The 13,219-nt window shown below is 57.6% G+C and overlaps 1 protein-coding gene across 4 annotated transcripts; it reads left to right on the plus strand.

The window, feature by feature from the left end:
• On the plus strand, positions 1–8,672 carry LOC120526413 (protein LBH-like). 4 transcript variants are annotated; one of them, XM_039749580.1, is made up of 3 exons: positions 1–84; positions 2,350–2,452; positions 8,433–8,672. In XM_039749580.1, the coding sequence occupies exons 2-3, from the start codon at positions 2,375–2,377 to the stop codon at positions 8,643–8,645; spliced, it is 291 nt and encodes a 96-aa protein (XP_039605514.1). In that variant the 5' UTR covers positions 1–84; positions 2,350–2,374; the 3' UTR covers positions 8,646–8,672. The 4 variants fall into 4 exon arrangements, with proteins under 4 accessions (XP_039605514.1, XP_039605513.1, XP_039605512.1 ...); XM_039749579.1 differs by having other exon boundaries at positions 31–224; XM_039749578.1 differs by lacking the exon at positions 1–84 and adding an exon at positions 294–418.
• Positions 8,673–13,219: the final 4,547 nt, after the last annotated feature.

Consider the following 13,219-nt stretch of genomic DNA (forward strand, 5'->3'; position numbering starts at 1 on the left):
ACGGTGCGACCACGCCCCTTGGTTTAAACCGCCCGTCGAGACAAACAGACAGACAGAGGGACGGACGGACGTCGTTGAGCGGAGGTGCAGTTTGGGGAGTTAGCGGTGTGTTTTGAGGGCTCCCGCCGCTCGCTCGCTCGCTCGCTCGCTTCTTCTTTTTCCGGGTTGTAACGCTGCACTACTCGCTGCGAATTCATGTCTGGTCTCTTCTGGCCGCTGCACTGGTGAGTGGCGCTTCTTTCTGTCCTTCGGCGCGCGCTGATTGATGCCTGCACGTCACTTTCGTCCCCTGTTGGCTGTCGCACGGGATGCTCTTGTCCGTCTCCGCCGCTTCAGAGCGGATTTGCAGCAGTCGGGCAGCCGCAAGCACAACGGGAGAAAGAGCGCTCGACTTTGGAGAGGAAGCGCGCGGGACGCCGTGAGTTGTGAGCCGAGCCGGGCCCGCCGGCCGCTTTGACTTGCTACCTGGGCACAGGCCGATAAAATAACGAAGTTTAGCGTCCGGACGGCCGCGCCGAGCCTGGCCTGTGTTCCACCTTGGTGTCCGCCGGCTACAGGAGCCACAGGCACGTTTTTCACGTTCTGAGAGAGAAAGCCGCCCGAGAGGACGACGACGACGAGTCGGGGCCAGTAAAGCCGACCGGCGGCCCGACGAGTAACTTTGACAAACTAGCCGGGCTGTGGAGGTTTGTGTGGGGGTCTGCTGGCCCCCTCAGCGGTTTGCGAATTGTGTGCCATTTTCCTTTTACTGACCTCCGTGTCTGAGCCCCCTGACCCCCTGCCTCTCTGCTTTCCGCCCGGAGGTCTCCCTGTAACTCCTCCGGCCCCCTGCAGCCCCCCAGTCTTCTCGGGACTTTGGCCGATGGGGTCCTGTCCCCTCTTTTGTGAAGATGCCAGCCAAGTCCTCCTTTTTGTGCGCTTGACCCGTCTGGCCCCCCCACCGCGCTCCTCCTTTTTGGGTGCCAATGCCATCTTGTAACTTCCTATGCGTCCACCTGTCACCGTTTTGTCGACTCTGTGGTGGCCGTCATTTTAGACCCACCAGCTCCTCAGTTGCTCTTCGCCCTGTCAGTGGATGGCATCTCAGTTTCAGTGTCTGTAGCTGGAGGCCTCGTGGAGATGGGGGGCTCCTGGGGTCTTGTCTGCGCCGAGTCGGATTGAATTCACTGCGGCGTGTGTGAAAGGCGCTATATATCTCAACGCAGATGTTCAGGTGGCGCTGCACTTGGCACCCCCTCATCTTCCGCTTCCTTCCTTCAGTGCGGCCTGCGTGGGCTGGCAGAGTGCGGCAGGGTTGCTGGCAGCCTTGTGTTTGGTGCCGCCTGGGTGGGCTTCAGCTCTCGTTGAGCCTCCTCTTGGCACGGTGCCGCCTTGTGTGCCGCTGCTGCCCCTCGCCTGCACGGCTCTTGTTGTAACTTCCTTTTTGTCTCGTCGTGTTAAAAATGGAGCCGCCGAGGCGAAGATGAAAGGCCGCGGTGGGCAGGTGGTCTCCGTCTGACTGGCGCTTCACGAGTTCCATCACCCTGAGGGTCCCAGGAACACACAGGCCTGTCACTTTGGGGCGAGGGGGCCCTCTGGTCTGCAAGCCCCTGGCGGCTCATTGTTGCCAGGCGCTACATAAAGTGCCAGGGTGCCGGGCGCAGTGTGCTGCTCGCTGCTTTTCGAGGGTCCTGGCTGACCCCGTTTGTGCCCTGCAGAGCTTTCCCGGGCGGGACGTCGTGCCGTGCTGAGTTGGTCCAACGGTTTGATTGGCTGACTGTGCCGAGATGCCAGTTTCAGCACCGAGCGGCCTTACTGGGTGATGCCAGCGGACTGGTTTTACTTCCATACTTTAGAGGGAGGCGTGGCGTGGCTCTCCTGTGCACGAGTGGCATGGCAGGTTTACGGGCTGACCAGATGGGGGGGCACGCGAGGTCAGCAGGAGCAGTAAGAGGCTTTGCTTTAAGGTGGGCAAGGCTGGCGTGGCCAGCGAAGCAGGTGTCTTCTAAGCTGCAAATTGAGGAATTAGCTCGTCTTGGGCTCTGGGCACCACGTCACCGCGGCGGCTTTGGCATCGCTTACGTCGGCCGGGAAATTGGCTTAGCGCTTTAAAGCTGCGTGCCAAGGCAGAGGAAGTGGCAGAGAGTTTGGAAGACGGCAGTGGCGTGTGTTCATCGGAGAGGTATGGCGGGGCAGGTGACGGTGGGCAGCGGGGCAGGTGACGGTGGGCAGCGCGGCGCCGCTTTGCTCCTTGAGTTGTGCCACTCTCCAGCACAGTTAGTCCCGTGTGGTCTTTGTGATGTTTTGTGACATTAGGGGTCGGTGGCCTGTGTGTCCCCGTTGTCTAATTCGTTGTCCCTTTTCGTTCAGCTCTGTGTTCCTGCCGACCTCCAGAATGACTGAGCTGATGATGAGCAGCACATCGATGGACGACATGGCACTGAGCCCCAGCAAAGACCGCCATTCCTTTCAGGTACCCTCCTCCTCTTCGCAGGGCCGGGGGTCTTGTCGTCTGGATTTGTGTGACGCTGTGTGAGGTGGGCTGGCGGATTCTCATTTATTTTCTTGTTAGAATCTCAGACCCCCAGAATTCACCTCTGTGACCGTCCTGGAAATGTGGGAGGGGCTACTTTACAGGGGGGCCGAATCTCCGCTCAGCGGACGTCTACTGGGGGGCTCACATCTCGGCACGCCGGTGAGTGTCCTCTGCTGTCACTCTGGACGCCCCTGTTTGGGGGTCGGCGTGTCGCAGGGGTGACCACCGCCGTCGTGACACATTCATGAAGTCACAGTGCTCCTTCTTTTGTCACTCGCTTCTCTCTGGGTGACCCCAGCTTCAGTGCCGCTGAGGGGGCGGACCCCCCGATGCTGAGGTTTGAGGTCCTCCGGCCGGGGGGAGCGGGCGGCTCATCACTCGGCAGAGGTGGGGGTCTCGGAGTTACTCGGGTGGTCCCTCAGGCTGTGTGTGGAGAATACGAGTGGGTACCCCGCCTGTCAGATGGCGAGATGAACGCCACGCCACACGAGACAGGCAAAGTCAGAAACTGAAACGAGGGTCCGAGCCGCGAGAGCAGCCACCAGCTCTGAAAGCCAAGGGTGGTCTGACAAACCAGAGAATCCAATTTCAAGGTGGGCTTCAGCCAAACCCCATCGTGTCTTGATTGACAGGCTGTGATCTCTAAGGTCACGCCCACTGTTGGAAATGGGAATAAAGCGGCAAATGGCAGCCACGTAAAATGAATGACCCCAGTGGGTACCAAAATTGGGCATCAAGTCCCCCAACAGGTGCCAACGACATTCTAAACGGGAGTCCCTGGTGTTTATCTTAGGGACGTTAAGGACGTGGTGACAGCTGTCTGTCTGTCCATTTTGTGACTGGTGTTTCTGCAGTGGCCCCAGACAGGGTCCAACCTTGGGCAGAGTGCCCGCCTGCCACATCTGACCACAAACTGGCACATCGGCCAGAGTTCTGGTTTCCGGCACGTGTCCCGTGACATGCTGTGTGTCAGTGGAGTTAGTGGCCCACCAAAGACGAGTCGTCACACGCTACGTTACTGTCGGTCATTAAACCAAAGTCATGTCTGGTGATGTCACCAGAGCGCTGCCGGCCCCCCGACTCTATTCGGTCAGTTCAGAGTCAGACCACCGGTGGGCGGGAGAAAAGCGCTAAAAGGGAGGCAGCCGTCCATTGAGACAGAAGCCTGGCACGAAAGTTTTCGGAACCACCTCCTTAAATTGGACGTTACAGCCGTGTGGGCGAGGTGAGGCCATCGAGCCCACCAGTCCCGTCTACTCAGCTCCTCCAAAATCTCGTCGAGTTGTCCCCCCAAAGTCTGCCAGGCTCGCTCTCTCTCTGCCTGCTGGTCCTCTGTGTGAAGTTCTCGACCCTCCTCTTCCTCAGACCCTCTCGTCCTTAAGCTCATCTTCGGCCCCTCGTGTCGTTTGGAGAGCTCCAGGTGACCCCATCGACGTCCACTCTCTGGACTCCTCCCAGTTCAGCGCCATTGTCCATCCTGACCAGCTTACACGTTACATCAGTCCACCTGGAGCTGCTCCGACATGCCACCTGTGCTCTGGCAGTGACAACTGGGACGTGCCAGGAGGGACGGGGGTGACACCTGGGCTTGATGAGCTACAGGAAGGTGGCCTCAGAGGTGGCATGTGGGACGCTAATCCTGTGGCGTCATGGCGTCTGCCCTTAATCCTGGTGATGTTGTCACTTATTGGCGGAAGGTGAGAGGACTGAGCCATCATCGCCAGCGTGGCCTTTATGAGGGACGAGGCGGAAGAGGGCGTGAGGGGGGCGGTCTGGAGCTGAAGGGGCCCCCTGCACCCCCCAACACTTGGCGTGTGCCACCTTATCATAGTCTTCCTCTGAGTCACCCGCACCTTCGAGGTTGTCGGCTTTTCTCGTCTGAGCCCGTGTTGAGGTGACTGGCGCCTGCTGCTGCTACCCCTGGTGTATTAAGGGTCTGCTGCCTGAGGGTCCGGCCGAATTCTCCAGCCTGCGTGGCACCTCCACTTACAGAAATCAGAACCTGCCCTGATGTCCATGTCCTTTCAGCCCAGTTATGCCCACCAAGTCTGTGCCAGTCTCGGCCCCTGGGAGTTTGTGCTTCTCTGGGGTGGGTGACTCACCCCGACTGCCCTCCTGTGCTCACATCTGGCACCGCCAGCAGAGTCCCCTGACCCGCTGTGTGTTTGCCATCCTTGACGCCAAGTTTAAGTAAGAGGTGCGATGCCCTTATCTGTCCTGATTCCCTTCATGGCCCCCCTAAACGCGAGTGTGACGTTGTGTCACAGCCTGTCATTAATGTGGACGCGAGTGACAACGTGCTTCGCTGCTCTCTAGGGCTCGTATTTACATGCCATCTGGGCCGGGAGGGCTTAACGGGGCGGGCACATCTGCCGCTAGCGGCCCAGTGGAGTGAAGGCCTCGGCCAAGTAAGCCCCCTCGAGTGGACCTCGAAGTGCAGGAAGCCGTCAATCACCGAGGATGAGGGGGATGAGAGAGAGACCACCAGATGCCTGCGCGTGACGAGGGTCAATTCCTTAAAGGCCGATGTCCGTAGAAGACATCGGAAGGTGAACTCGATGGAGCGGGCAGTGCCACAGACTGGCACCCCACCTAACTGTGATCCCCTGCAGGCCCGAAGTGGTGTTTTGTGCCACATAGGGTGTTTGTTTCAATGTAATGGGCAGCATGTGCCATGCCGTCCCTTATCTAGTGCCTGTCTGTCTGCACCCGTCTTGCCACTTAGCTGTCTATGTTATATAGTGCCTTGCCTGTCACCCTGCTGTGGTCTGCGGTCCCGGCCTGGTGTGCCACCATTAGACCACCTCGGCCAGTCAGGCAACCCCAGACATGCAGAGTGGGCCTCTCAGATCTCTTTATGGCTGGCAATGATTACCTCGCATGGGCGCTTATCTCGCTCCGTGCCCGCCTTATCTCTCGCTGTCCTCTTCAGAGTCTTTGCAGATTTGCTCCGCTGTGCTGTTTGCTGCTGGCAGCGGTGCCACATTTTCCACTGCCACTTAATGACGCTGCTGCTCAACACAATCACCCAGCTGGAGGTAGCTGGTGTGGATTTGACTTGCACGCCATCATGGGGTGGCATGACCAGAGCACCCCTTGTGACCTCTGCTTTCAGTTTATAGAGCCCCTTACTGCCCATCGTGGCATTGGCAGAATGAGCAGGGCCCAGTGGAAGGTGCTGACCCCAACGGCCCGTCCTGTGGTACCTGTGTGCCTGGCACACCTTGTGCTTGTATTTGGGTTTCGCTCTCCGCAGTGTGTGTGCTGTGAAAAAGTGTTTGCCCCTTTCGCGTGCCTCAGTTTGTCACAACGAATGGCCTCGGGGCCACCATCTGTGACTTTCTGTAAGTCGCCCAGCAGCTGCACAGTGAGTGGATGACAACGTCCTGAAGGTACCGCGGTGGGATTGTCACTTCTAGAGGCGTGGGACCCGAGTCCTGAGGTGAGGGGGGGGCAAAGACTTTTTCACATTTTGAGTTAAGCAGTCCTGAGTGAGAAGCTGTGCCCTGTGTCTGCCCTTTGCTGTGTGAACTGTGCCAAAGCCAAAGAGATTCCAAAGGGGGCAAAGACATTTCCACCGCATGGGGCACATGTGGGTGCCCTGTGGCCCACATGACTTTTCCACTGTGCCTGCCAACCACCTTCAGTGCCTGACGGTGGCAGGTGTACCGGTGACAGGTGACACAGCAGGTTGTCACCTCGGCTCTTATCTGTTTATGGCTCGATCAGCTGACCTGATTGTGCCGTTAGGACACACCCCCTCGCCACATGCCACACCCCCCAGTCCGACTGCGCTCATTTAAACGGGGTCTTTAACACGCAGGGTTGGGGGTCCAACGACCTGGGATCGAGCGAACTGTGAGAAGATGGGCTGCTTGGTCACCTCGTGGCAGTGACAGATCAGTGTCCCCGACAAGTCGTGAGAGGATGGCCAGCTATGAACTAATGGACTGGAGAGAAGCTGGCACTCTGTGGGCACACCTTGGGTTTCAGTGGCGCTGGTGAGCTGCCATTCAGTATGGGGCTGGCAGAGCACACAGTCCCCTTGTGTCCTTGCTGTTTGCACATGAATGTGACCTTTGAGAAGGGGAGCCCGAGACCGTCTTGGCATCAACACCCATGTGAGAAAGTCATTGCCCCCCCCAGGCCTCGTCACATTCGATGACGTCTCCAGTGATCTTCTGTCACAGCCTTCATTTGCGTAATCCTGAGCGGTGAGCGCTGCGCTCCCGTGAAGACGGCCCCCTATTGTGACCCACCTAACGAGTGAGACCACCCAGCCTGCCTGAGATTTTCATTAGTCGATGACCACCCGTGAAGTCTGAACCTCGCCGGCCTGACCCCTCATACTGTACGGCTGCATCAGGCACCACGCTGCTCGCTATTGGCTGCGCCGGATGATTGGCGCTCGCTGAACGTGACCTGGCATGGGCTTCTCGCGTGCAGCGACTGCGCTCGGCAGGTGTGACGTCTCCGTGGTGGTGAGGCGCTGCCCGCTGGTTTGATGCCAGTCCTCCCCTTCGGGCTCCGGTCCGGGCGTTGCCCTGCCACTCGCTCGCCTTTGTGTTTCGGCCGGGCGCGTGGACTTTCTCTGGAAGATGGCAGCTCCTGTCTCGGATGCCGCTGTTGCTTGCAGGTCCCCCACTTTTAGCTGACGGAGAGGCCACACCTTCCATGGATGGGGGTAACTGTGTTGTAAATGGGCGACTCTCGCTCTGGTTGGTGCCTTTGACTGGCGCCCCTCAGAGTGAGGGGCGGTGGAGACGGAAGGGTCGGCGCTACTTTACATGTGCCAGTGGGAAAGACGCCAGGCATTGACCACCCGCACCTTTTGACTCGACCTTGTGCACTGGGTGGGCCTCTCGAGGTGCCCACCCCACTTCATCTCCGTCCACGTCGGTTATGGACCGCAACATCGTACAGTGCTGCAGTGGGCATCCTTGAATGGATGGTGACGCCGCCAGCCACAGGTGCCCAAAGTGCCCCTTTGATACGTAAAGGTGAGCAACACGGACAGCAACTCCTGTCTGTCTGCCAGCCATGTTGGAATGAGGGGCGACCAATCAGGGACTGGGAGGTGGCATGGAGCAGGATCCAATCAGGAAAGGGCTATGTAGTAAGCACAAACCAATCAGAGTCTGCGCTTTCGCCCGTCCGTCACGTAACCCTGAGGGTCTCTCTGTGCACTTTAATGAAGCCTGCCAGGCGGCACTTGGCACGACGTCTGCTGTCAATGAACTTGAGAGGCAAAAGGGGCACCTGTGCCCCCAGTAGCAGGCCAGCGTGTCAGCTGTGTACCTGCCCTCGTCGTCGGCCTGAGGGTGACCGACCCAGTGGAAGTGACAGCAGCGGGTGTCGCCACACGAGGTTGGCTACAACACCTCCGGGGCATGGGGTGAATTGGCACCGCTGCTGGGCATGCTGCTGTCTCATCTCAACATCGAGTGCAGGTGTGGTCTGGTGGTAGGGACGGGTGGGCCACACGCTCTCCATGGCATGCAAGTGGGCACTGTACCGGAGTGTGCCTCTACCCTGGCACATCAGCCTGAAGCGTCTTTAGCATGCCAGTCTGAAGCTGTCACAGCCATTGGCGTCCTAGGGTGACTTTAGTGACAGTAAACCACATGTTGGACGTCTGTGCCAGTTCTGTCTTTGTCATCGGCTGTAATAATGAAATGACATAATCGGATGGGTCTGTGTGTCTCCTGGCCATCTTGAGGGGCATTGTGGGTCTGCGGCAGCTCACTGGCACCAGAGGTGGCAGAGGTGTGATGAGTAAGTGGGCAGATTTAGTTGTCTCTGAGAGCCTCAGCCTCACCCCTGAGCGCAAATGCTTGTGAGGGGCTCGTGATACGCTGGTGCCCGAATGCCAGTACCTCATCTCATGCCATCTCCTCCTTCTCTCTCTTTTGTGCAGATCTTTCCGGACCCCTCGGACTTTGAGCGATGCTGCAAACTAAAGGACCGCCTGCCCTCCATTGTGGTGGAGCCCACCGATGGTGACGTGGAGAGCGGTGAACTTCGCTGGCCCCCGGAGGAGTTTCTGATCGGCGAAGAGGAAGATGAGCCCGAGGACGAGAAGATGTGTGAAGAGGTGCCCAGCAAGGAGGAGGCCGAGGGCCAGTCGTAGAGCTGAGACAGACAGCGGGGGCGGGGTGGGGGGTGACTCGACCACAGAAACAGCGCCATGCTGCCCGGCCTGCCAAGGTGGCGCCCTCCCGGAGAGCCGGATGAGTCGTGTGTGCCCGCCGAGGCCTCGGCCCTTTCTTTATGGACCAGCGGACTGGGCTCTCCTCGTGCCCCCGGGTTAACGATGGCTCGGACTGCGGCTCCTCGGGGTCCTGGCATTGTGGAGCAGAGTCCTTGGCACTTTAAGTAGTTTGGGGACCCGTACGCCCCTGTAGCAGCCCCCCTTTTGCTTTCTGCTCCTCCTTTGGCCTGGCGCCGGCCGCCTGTGTGGGGTCCAGGAGACGGGGCGCTGGGAGCATGGCACATGTGAGCTCGCTTGGACTTGGCACGGTCACAGGAGGCCTTATTATGGGATGGCGAGCACGGCCACCTGTCTGTCTGTCTGTCTGTCACCTTGTTCCTGTTTGTGATGTCTGGACTTGATTTTGGCTCAGGGAGGTCCGGTTGCTGCCACCTCACCCGTCAGACCCCTTGTGTTCATTTCAAAGCTTTGTAAATAAACGACTGAAAGCACCTGGTAGATGGCAGTCACTGAACCAGCAGCCACCGGGCAGTGCCATCTGGCCTGCTGTTTGGGGGGCCCGGGGGGGAGGAGGACAGAGTGTGGTGACAATAAAGCTGGCAGCTCTGCTCGAGGTGGATGAGGACCACCTTGTGAGTCACCGCTGAGACTGAGTTGAGGACCTGCCTGCCCGCCCCTGATGTTCCTCCCCTTAAAAACCTAAATGATGGGTGGCGCAGCCCACCCTCTCCTTTGGACCTTCTCAAGCTCAGTTTGGACCCTCTAAGGTCACAGCAGCTGCCCTGACTTGCATCACACACATCAAGGCGCTATATGAGGCCTGGCACGACTGCCACCTCTTTCCCATAAGACCCCCCACTGTGTATTCATTGGCACTTCCAAGGTGGGCTTCTTTACATTTCCTTCTATTAAACGTCACTGCTCACGAGTTGTCATTGTCATCGGTTTAGTGGCCATTTTCCAGGTTTACTCAGGTGAGCCCAAAAGCCCCCAACTCCTTGGTGTTACGTTCTGCTTTGGGGTGGCAGTCTATGTGAAGCCCCCAAACACCAAACCTTGCCCTCCATAAACTCAATCTAAGGGGCAGTGCCCTGTGAGGCCAACATGAGAAGAGATTTGGGGGGCAAAGAGTGGCAGGATGATGCTTAACGGCACGGGGGTCACTGGTGCGGCCCCCTATTTAATTAGATGTCAGGGTGAGATGTGCCTTTCTGCCGGGATGGCTACTCGAGGTGAATGAATTGTTGGGCAGAGGGCCGTTCTGGTGGGGAGCTGACCTTTCAGTGCCATATAGCGCCTTTCATAAGGTAATCCGCTTGGGCCGAATGGTCTGCCTTTTGCTTTACGGTCTCAGCCAGCACATCCCAAGGTGCCAACGACCTGCTAAACGGTACCAGGGGGCACAGGGACACTTGCAGACATTCAGGAAGCACCACTGAATCTGAAGAACTTGGGGGGCCATTTGTGTCACATTCCATTCTGTGCAAGGCGCTATATGCCACAAAGAGACGGCTGGGAACCCCAAAGTGCTCCATCAGTGGCACTGCTGCCCTTCCTGGCCTGGACGCCATCTGTCACATTTGGCCTGTTGAGCCTGGCATCCTTTGCTTCATCAGCCTTATGCCCTCCATCCATGGGGAATGCCAGCACTAAGAGTGACAGCCACAGTGAAGGGGCACTGAAGTCACCTGTGAAGATCGCACAGAGAGCATATGATGCCCCTCACTCTGATCCCACAGTCATTGGCTCATCTAAATGCCCAGACTGCTGCCCTTCTGTCTCTCCATGACTCCTCCATGCTGGCACATTTCAGCTCCCGGCCCCATAATGAGTCAGCTTTCTACGTCACCGAAGGGCTTTTACATCATCAGCCTGATCCCTGGGCACCCGGGCCTGCGTAATGGGCACCTCTGGCACTGCCACTGCGTGCCCAGCCTTCTGGAAAAAGAGGCCAAGACGTTCTTATCGCTCCAGGGCTTTACGCACTTTCCATGGCTGGGAGTAGCCCTGGACCACCAAAGGCTTTAATTGGCACATGCTGGGCATACATCTCATAACTTGGGATGCCATGGGACATTGGCATGCCTGGCATCAAAAGGGGAGAGCGAGGAGGATTGATGGTTTGGTCTCTCCATACAAGGGTGTGCCCATCCTGCAGGCATATTAGTGGCACACCATTCCTACTATGCCCATCAAGCCCTATTCCCTGTGCTTAGTCCTACAGTTAGGGTGTAGGTGACCAGCTGAGTGATGGCACTATATAAACTAAACTCATGCCAAGGACAGGAGAATTGGCATACATCAGTCAGTCGTCACCTTATATAGCGCCTTTCAAATACACATGACAAACAAAGTCACCACAGCAAATGTCCACCGGCCTTTACACTATATAGTGCCTTTCACACTTCAGCCTGCCACCCTCGCCGGTTTCTCACTCATCTGGCAGTGAGTATGCCAAGAGACAACGAGGAGGTGCTATAAGTCAAGATGCCCCCTTCCTAAAGTCACTCCCTGCCCATCTGATGGGGCTTGGTGCCCTGATGTTATCAGGGGCAGCGACAGCTCAAAGCACATGGCACAAAGAGCAGGCCTGGTGTTCATTCATGCCAGATCAGTGTCAGGAGGGCAGCACTAGGCACAGATTTGGAAGGGGTATCAGTCCACTGCAGGGCCAACTCATGGTCTCCATTAACCAAACAGGAATGAAGAGTCCATGAAGGGCCTGGGATTTGAACCTGGGACTCTGGAACTGTGAGGCAGCTGGGCACACGGGCACAAATCGTTTTCATCGAGTTCATAAAATGCACAAAAAGGGAAAAAAAACTGGGAGCTGTATGTGCAGTAAATGCACCCACCTTGGCACTGCCAAGCACCTGGAAATCCCCCAGTCATTTGGAAAGAATCCTTGTGCCATGCTCTGAAGGCATTGTGGAGAATGTGGTGCAGTCAATGGGACACCTCTAAGGCTGGACTGTTGGGCACCATGCAAGACAAGGGCAAATCGGGGGCACGGACAGGGTGGCCACAAATGTCCCCTCTGGGCACGTGACCGGCAGCACAGCGGCGCCATTCTGACGAGTCCCTGCGGCATTCCTGGCATTCTTTCCGATTGAAACAATTTAGCGGCGGAGCTGAAGAGGGTGCAGTCGGGGTGGGGGGCGTCTCACCCTTCTGTGCCCCCCTCAGGTAGAAGCAGGGGCTTTAGGGATCCGCTGTAACGCCCACCACGACGCTCTTGTGGGCCGCGCGCTAATCCGCCGCTAAAGCCGTTAAATCGTCGATGTCACCCGCCGCTCGCCGGCACACGTGACTCATCCGCCGCCACGGCGAGCGCGGGTTCAGAAATGGGGCGGGGATTCGGCCGACGCTCCCCGGAATGAGGAAACGGAAAGCGGGAACAAAAATACCGCGAGACCCCCGGCTTGACAGACCCCAGCAAAGGCCGACTCCTTCTTCATCAGCTGCCCGGCATTTCCTTACATCGGCCTCTAGGGGGAGCCGTGGAGCTGACGGGAAGGGTCAGTCAGACCGGAATGGTAAGGGGGGGCATCTAACATAGTGGGGGGCTCTGCAACAATCAAGTCAACGAGCCCAGCTAAATAACCCTCTTGGCTGGCATCTTCCCTCTGGAACCAGGGGGCATTTTGACTGGTAACTGAGCACTTAATTCAGCCTTGCACTTTGAGACCCCCACATTGCATGCTGGTGGTCCCATGGCATTGTCTCTTCACGAAGAATTTGGCTTGATGAAAGGACCCTTTGCTTCTCCATTTTTACACACATTTGTGCCACCCTTCTTGGCTTCCTCATACCTGCCTTGCCCATCTGAAGCAGCTGAAGTCATCCCCATGCCCACTCCACACTCCAGTCCAGTTGTTCCTCCCTTTCTAAATTAGATTTGGGCAGGAGGTGCCCGCTTAGGCTATACTTGTGTGGAGGCATGTGGGTGGTCTCGGGTTCAAGAAGTCTTCTGCATGAGGCCAGGACTTTAAAGCCCTCAGCAAATAATGGCAGGTGGCACCAGGTAGCTCCTGCAGGAGGCCCAAAGTGGCTACACGGTCCAGTGATTGGCACCGGTGTCTCATAAAACAAATGGTGCCCTGAGTGTGGTGGACCCTACACTGGTCAGACCCGCTGTGTAGTGGAGACCCCCGGGTCAACAGGGCAAGGAGGCTGTTGGTGGCAGAGCCCATCTGGGTCTGTTAAGGAGCTTTTCATGGGGCAGTCAAGGGTCGCGTCACTGTGGTCCTGCATTTGGGGGTAAGAAGGACTCGGCAGATGGCACCTCTGGGGTGAGGATACTCCACATCATGGCAGACTGGTGGCACTGCCCACGGCCTCCTTCTGCCCACCTGTTGTTTCATTGAGTGACTGACTGACGTGAGTGCCCTCCTCCAGAAGTCTCCAGAGATGCCCGTCTGCCCCACCACTCGGCTAATCCCGGCTCGTTATTCTCGGCTGTAAATGTCAACTCGTTCCACTTGACCTCAGCC

This window comes from Polypterus senegalus, chromosome 3 (genome assembly GCF_016835505.1).
Source record: "Polypterus senegalus isolate Bchr_013 chromosome 3, ASM1683550v1, whole genome shotgun sequence".
NCBI classification, from domain to species: domain Eukaryota; kingdom Metazoa; phylum Chordata; class Cladistia; order Polypteriformes; family Polypteridae; genus Polypterus; species Polypterus senegalus.